The following is a 7,502-nucleotide window of genomic DNA, read 5'->3' as shown; positions in this document are numbered from 1 at the left end:
TTCTTATCTTTCGAGCGAGGGAAACATTGACCAGAGAGATGAGTTATTACAACCAGCAACCTCCCGTCGGCGCCCCTCCTCCACAAGGTATCTCTACCTCCGACCTAAAATTTTATAGATTTTTATCAACTCCTGCGTCTTTGCATGTTCGATCGATCGACCGATCCACTATTGAGGGTTTGGTTTTCGTTTGCTTTGCTTTTATCCTCGTTTTGATCGAAAAATATCGGATTCAGGGATTACTTATTAGGGTTTTTTTATTTTTAAATGTTATTAATTTATATTTGCTTGGTTCCTTGATTAAACAGGCTATCCTCCCGAGGGGTATCCGAAAGATGGGTATCCTCCTGCGGGATACCCTCCGCAAGGCTACCCGCAGGGTTATCCTCCTCAGGGTTATCCTCCTCAGGGCTATCCTCCTCAGGGCTACCCTCAATATCCTCCACCACCTCAACAACAGAGCAGCGACGGTTGTCTTCAAGGATGGTGAGTCATCTCTCTTTCTCTCTCCGTCTCCGGAGCCTTTTTCACTGTGCAACCTGTGAGATCCTGATTCGGTTTTATTTTGGTTTATCGGGTAATTGTGGGAATAGATGAGTGGGATTATGGATCGTTTGGCCTGACCTTGTGTTGGAATTAGGCATTCCTCGGTCTTCAATCTTAAGTCTTAATCGTTTGCGACGGTTTGGTTTGGTAGTTCAGTCATAGATGTCGGTGGCGTATGAAGATCGCTACATTGTTATCACATTCAATTAGAAAACTTGACCACTTTCCTGATTACGTCTCTATACCATTCTTCTTTTTTCTCTCTCTCTCTGGGGATGGGAAGAAAAAGCTAAATAGTTAAAAGGGTGGGAGAGTGTGGTTCTCGAATGGAACGGTTCTATACATTTTGGGGGAAGAGAGGTCATTTCAGGTGACGAGGAGAAAGAAAGAGAGGCAGAGGCAGAGGCAGAGGCAGAGGCAGAGAGAGGGTGCTTAGTGTATCTTCTGCAGATTAAAGAAATAGAGAGATGATGAGACTATTTTTTGACCATTGGCCATTGGGGAAAGAGGGGGTGGTTTAGATTAAATTAATCATATCGAATTTTAAAGTCCTAATTTAATCAAGGGTCATTTCAAATTTTAGTCTTCAATTTAATAAGGTAAAAGGTTGCATGGTTTAGATTAGATTAGATATCAAATTTTAGGGTCTAATTTAATAAGGGAATAGGTTGCATGGTTTAGATTAGATTAGATTAGTTGTAATGAGTCTAATGGCCTCCTTGCTCCCTTTAAACAGGGTAAAGTTTGGATCAACTCCCCTGAGACTTCCACAAATGTTCATCTAAACAATCTTACCTCTTTCTCAAAAAACTGGGTCTCATATCTTGCACCTTCTCTCAAGGGTGTGTTTGGTTGGCAAGAAATAAACAGAAAAGAAGGGGGAAAACAGGGCAAAGGTCATCTCTCTACATCTTTTTGGCGGCTTGTCCAACGCTCTCCCAAAAAAAAATATGAGGATTGAATCTAGGTGACTACACCAATCAACTGTGACAGAACGGTAACATAGCCTTGAAGGGCGGCACCGTTTTGAATTTTTATTCTCTCAATTACACTTGTACTTGACGGCAAGTACATCTAATAGAGGGATGAATAGTCTCTTTCTCTTGTCAACCAAACACACCGTTAGATTTGTTGGAAGGAGTAACACTAACGTAATAGTGAAGGGAAACACACCCTTGGACTTGGAGGTAGTAGTAAACATGAAAGGGTGAAGACATTGGGAGCGTTTTTTGGTTCCTACCCAGGTTGTAGGCTACCAGGAATGTTCCTGCTACCTGGGCCAAAGAAATGTAATAATCCACCTGCCCTTGGGGTTCGTGCCCTTTTAGATTTTAGTAGTTTCAAAAATATCGTTAGATTCTGTGGAACATTCCTGCAACCCGCTGCAAGAAGATAGAGTGAAAAAAAAATGGAGTTAACTCATCATTTTCTCAACAACAGGGAAAAAAAAGAAAGAGTTGGTTAATTTTTGGTTGTTTATGGTGGGTGCAGTTTGGCGGCCCTTTGCTGTTGCTGTCTTCTGGATGCGTGCTTCTGAGGTTTCTTTCTGGAGCGGAATGGTGTGACTAATGAGGTTTTTATTCGGAATAGAGACGATTCAGACATGTGACTGATGAGGTTGAAGCTGGCCATTTTCTGCAGCTCTATTTGATGTAGATTTTTCACTCTTTGTATTCTCTCCTGTCTTTTCTTTCCATCGACCATTTGGAACAACAAAACAGTTTAAATACTTTTGATTTGGAACTTCCGTATATGTGTTTCTGGTATATTCATATTTCGTAATTTCTTAGTGGTGGTGGGGTTTTGGAGAATTGGAGGTGTGACTTTACGTGTGTAACTAACGATAAATCATCTCTCCCAGGGGTTAGGGGTACTTCGCCTATCAATTTTTTGTTGAAAAACGAGTCCTGTTTTTGCTTCCGATTGGCTTCTCCACCCATTGCAAGAGAGATCCCAATATCTTTATCTATCCCACCTGATCTCTTTGAGATTGGACTGAAGAATAGTATTTCAGATTGTGAACAATAAGGTCCCATTTGTTTGATGGGGAGGATGGGGCCGGGTGGGAATGTTGTGGGAATAATTCCAGATAGTGGGTTGGGGCACATGGGTGAGATTTTTATTTTTTTTCATAAACAGTAACTAAAATTATATGCTTTTTTGTGAGACGTTGGATAGTATAGGGGTGGAATATTCAAATGCTAAGTTAGCAAACAAAGCATTAAATGTTGTTTCTTGAGTTTTTGTAAATTCATCACCTAAGATTAAACAAATAAGATTCAAGTGGGATTTTGAAATGCCACATCAATACTTTTGCATACCAATTCTCCCATCCCACCTAAGTCCCCAACAAACAAAAGGCCCTAAAGAGTTAGAGATAGAGATGAACCAAGAGTCCAAGCTTCACAACACCATTGGTGAATCTAAGTAGAGGAGAACTTAATCCATTGTTTCCTTTCCTTGGATCGATACTCTATCTATTCATTTTGAGTTGATTTTAAAATCAAGTTATATGATGAGAGGATGGGCCTTGGTGCAACGATAAGGTTGCTCCATTGTGACCAAATGGTCACGGGTTTGAGTTTGGAAACAACAAAGGTTCAGGTAGAATCTAGCTGATTCTGATTGATCCAAATAGAATTAGATCAGAATTGATTGGACTTGATTCAGATACCAATTCCTTGTTTTAAAACCTTGAGGAATATTTAAATCAATAATGTCATAAAAAAAAAATGTTTAGAGCAACAAATTCTCTAATCAATGGTGATAGTCGAATATGGCGGCAGGACCTTCTCAATATCCACTTCCATCCGGATGATGCAAAAGCCATTAAGTGTATCTCTCTGAGTTTGTTTCTAGGGGAGGATACCTTGGTGTGGGGAGCTTCCAAAACTGGAGTTTTTTTGGTTAAGTCTACATATCACAACCTGTTGGAAATTGCTCATACAAATCAGGCTGATAGACCATCCTCATTAGATCATCAACAAGGGGACCAGATTCATGATAGTGTCTGGAGGCGTATTTGGGGCTGTCAAACACTCCCTAAGATAAAAAAAATCTGCTTTGGCAAATCTGTACTCGGGGGTTAGTTTCGGGAGAGGGTCTTCACCAGCGCCAAGTGAAGTTGGACCATGCCTGTCAGCGTTGTGGAGCACAAATGGAGACTAAAGATCATATATTCCTTGGTTGCAACTTCGCTAAAGCTGTGTGGTTTGGGAGTGCTCTCTCCTACATACTTCCTTGTGCTTCGGAGCCTAAATTCCATTTGTGGATCAAAGGGTGGGAAGCTATTCGGACTGGGTCGAAGAAAGGACATCGGGAGGCCTGTGGTTTAGCATCTTTCTTATGCTGATACATTTGGATAGCTAGGAACGATCTCATTTTCAAGCGACGGTCTTGGACTCCATTGGAAGTTATTGCAGCAGCTCAAGAGGCTCACCAAGAATTCCTCTCGGCCTTGGGCCCAAAACCTCAACACTCGCAAGATCGGAATCAGTCCCCTCCAGCTCGATGGACTGCGCCATTATCAGGAACCCTTAAACTGAATTGCGATGCCTCTCTTGTGCCAGATTTGACATCGGGAGGCTTGGGGTTTATTGTTAGAAATCAACAGGGCCAGTGCGTCTTTGCGTGCTCGGAGCCCATGGAGTTTAGTTCGATCTTGGCTGGAGAAGCCTTGGCCATGAGAGCTGGTCTGTTATCTTGCATTGGGGAGTGTTTGGACTCAATCCAAGTGGAGTCTAATTGTTTAGAGCTTATCAATCTCGTCAACTGCAACGCCAAGCCTGTGCCGCTGGAGATCACGTCCATCATAGAGGACATTTGTTTCCTTGCAGCAAGCCTTCAGAACTGTTCTTTCTCATACATTCCTAGAGGGTCTAATTTTGTATCTGACCATCTAGCCAGGATGACCACGTCCCTTACGTGTAGGACGATTTGGCTAGATTCCACTCCTTGGCTCCATAACCTATGTATATCGGATGCCTCGGTTTTGACACGTTCAATTAATAAATAATCCTTGTTTCTACCAAAAAAAACTTCTATTAGCAAATTCCTAAAAGAGTTTTTTTTTTTTTTTTTCTTGGTAAAGATAATCTTATTACTGGATTTCATGAGGGAAAATGGATATTACATTAATCAAAGAATAGCCAAGGCAGTGAAATGAGGTCCGGGTTAGAACCTTCCCAAAGATGCCATGTTTGGCTTTGAGCCCCAAACCTCGTTAGGGCGTTGGCGACAAAGTTGTCTTCCCAAAGGGTGTGCTGCAGGAAAATTATCTATTCCATTTCCTGCCTGCTCCATTTCCCCAAGTGCCTCTAATAGAAGGGTGGACCCCACCTAGATAATGTGGTCGAGCAGGGGTAAGGTGGTCATTCCCCCCCCCCCCTATTTGAGGAACTTGGGGAAATGGAGTCGATAATGATCCCAGAGTGGTTCTATAGATGCCCAGTAAAAGGTTGATGGGCCTTTCGGATCCCATAAGCTTCCGCAACATAAGCATTAATTTGTTCAATTCCAAATGTAAAGCAAAAGACGGTTAGTACTCCTCCTCCTGAATCGCGGCATATACCTCCAATTCCAGCCCGACCAAGGTTGCTTTCTAGTTGTTTATGATCTACTCATGTATCAATTTCATTGGAAGAAGGTTTTTTGTGTGGTCTACCTAATGATACCACATGGAAGAGTGACATGACAATCCAATCCTTAAATAAAAAAGAGTGTGATCTGAGTTTTGTCACTGGTCAAGTTTCGTTCAAAGGTCACTCGATGCTGGGAGTTCTTCGGGCGGCTAGCTCAAGGGGAAGGCGATACAGATGGATCGAACAAGCCCAGGTTGAAGCCTTTGCATTGAGATAAAAAGTATGGGCTAACTTATACCAAGGAAAGGGCCGCATACAATAGTTAAAACCATGTCTGTTTAGATGTCAAAGTGAAGTGGAATAAAATTTTCAGATGCCATTTATACCATAGCGGTGCAAATTAAGGTTTCTTAATAATGAATCAATATATAGAATATGATATTTATATTAGAATTTTATCATGTATAGACACTGCAATATTCATAAATATCAAAATACATGTAACTTGCTCTTGTTCTCATAAAAGAATGGATATTGTGGAGGATGCTTCTTTATGTGATTGTGTGAATGTTTATGGAGAGATAATGAATAGAAGAGTGTTTTGATTGCGTGGCGTAGAGCTAGTTATGTGCTATTGCTCTACTAGTTACCAATTCTATCATTCTCACCCTCATTGGCTCATTTTTTTTTGGTCGATCCAAATTTTCCTTCATCCACGGTGAATCAAGAATTTCTTCACTAATAATTTTTTATTGTTGGATGAGACTCTTGTACGCTTGAGAATGGGAAGGAATTTGGACGTTCGTAATATTACCGCTGGAATCTGAACCATCATGCCGGAGGGAGACATGCGTACCACAGATTAAGAACTGATCAAGAGAGAGGTCGGAGCGGACTCAAGGGGGAGTCTCTATGGCTTAAGTCATAACTAGTAGTATGAGCTAGTAATTGAAAGAGCACGAACGCAAAAGCAATTGAGTGTGATATATTGATGTATCGTATCTTGTACTCTACCTTCTTATTTTATAGGATGAGCAGTGGAGAGAACCGATTCACAGTAGGAAACAGAAAAGGAAAGTTTCATTGCGGGGAAGTTTCCTTGTTGAGAATTCTTTTCCGTGTGAAGAGTCATTTTCCTTGTGGCGGCCATACTATGAAAGAGTTTAAGTCTCTATAGATCACAATAGCTTCAATCTTCCTTTTGATTTGGTCTTCTGACATGTGTCAATCATTCATTGATGGATTATTTTTATGCATATCAGTATATAATGAGGATAGTAATTGTAACGATCACATTGGTGGTTGTATGGAAACATTCTTAGTTCATTGTAGGTGAATAAAAACTTTTTCCTTCTTGTCCTGAGTTCCTTCTACTCACTTCTTTTCCAACTGTACTTTCCCTCTGATTCTCACAGTTCTTAGACTTGCATGCATTGCATTGTTTTTTTTTCTTTCTCATAAATAGCAATTAATAGAATGGTAAAAAGAAGAGTATTATCTTCGATGCCAACGTGGGAACATCTCCCACACCACACCAATGGTTAAGCGAATAATGATGATATCATCCTACAGGAACCCAATAATAAATGACAAGAGAAAAAACAATAAAAAAATCTTTCAGAGGGCCATAGTATACTTGTGTCATGGCCTCATGTCATGGCCTCATGGATATCTTCTCCCCGTGTGAAAGGGACTGGTAAATACAGTTGAGAAATCAACTTGAATCGCCCTTTTCAAAACAAGGTGAGTTGGGCTAGTCAAACCTGATCAGGTTGAATTTTTATTTTTTATTTTTGGTAACTTTTTAAAGGGAAAAAGGTTGGCACATCTAGGGATGTAAATGGATAATCGAAATTCGAATTCGAATCCGAATCCACATCCATATTCGTTTAGGGATATCCGTATTCTCTTAGAGATATTCGAAAAATAATCCAAATACTCTGATAAAAATCAGAATACTTAATAATAAAAAATTAAGTAAATAATGATTTTGAGGGTTTTTTAAGATTCAACAAGTTCTAAAATATGATGAAAAGATAATCATGATCTAAGAGATATCGATTGAGAGTGAATTGTATCCGCTAGGGGGAGGAAGGTCCAGGTTTCACATGGCAGAGATGTATATGGATGGTTGAAAATCCAAATTCGAATCCGTTTAGAGGTATCTGTATTCGGTTAGGGAATATCCGATTCCGATCACATCCGATCCGTATCTGATCCGTTTACATCCCTAGGCACACCTGTATCTAACTCTCTCTCTCTCCCCCCCCCCCTTTTGAAATGACCCCCTACCCCTCCTTAATTATGCCATGTCCTGTGCCCACTAACTTTCAAGGCGGTGTTCCTATCCCTCTCCCTTTTGTAATATCTGCCTTC

The 7,502-nt window shown here is 40.6% G+C and overlaps 1 protein-coding gene across 1 annotated transcript; it reads left to right on the top strand.

Annotated features, from left to right (window-relative positions):
- LOC122659742 (cysteine-rich and transmembrane domain-containing protein WIH2-like) lies at nucleotides 1-2,126 on the top strand. The gene is made up of 3 exons (XM_043854860.1): nucleotides 1-87; nucleotides 309-486; nucleotides 2,038-2,126. The coding sequence occupies exons 1-3, from the start codon at nucleotides 39-41 to the stop codon at nucleotides 2,081-2,083; spliced, it is 273 nt and encodes a 90-aa protein (XP_043710795.1). The 5' UTR covers nucleotides 1-38; the 3' UTR covers nucleotides 2,084-2,126.
- Nucleotides 2,127-7,502: the final 5,376 nt, after the last annotated feature.

This window comes from Telopea speciosissima, chromosome 4 (assembly GCF_018873765.1).
Source record: "Telopea speciosissima isolate NSW1024214 ecotype Mountain lineage chromosome 4, Tspe_v1, whole genome shotgun sequence".
NCBI classification, from domain to species: domain Eukaryota; kingdom Viridiplantae; phylum Streptophyta; class Magnoliopsida; order Proteales; family Proteaceae; genus Telopea; species Telopea speciosissima.
Note: the sequence above shows the minus strand (reverse complement) of the source record. Positions and strands in the feature narration are given on the sequence as shown.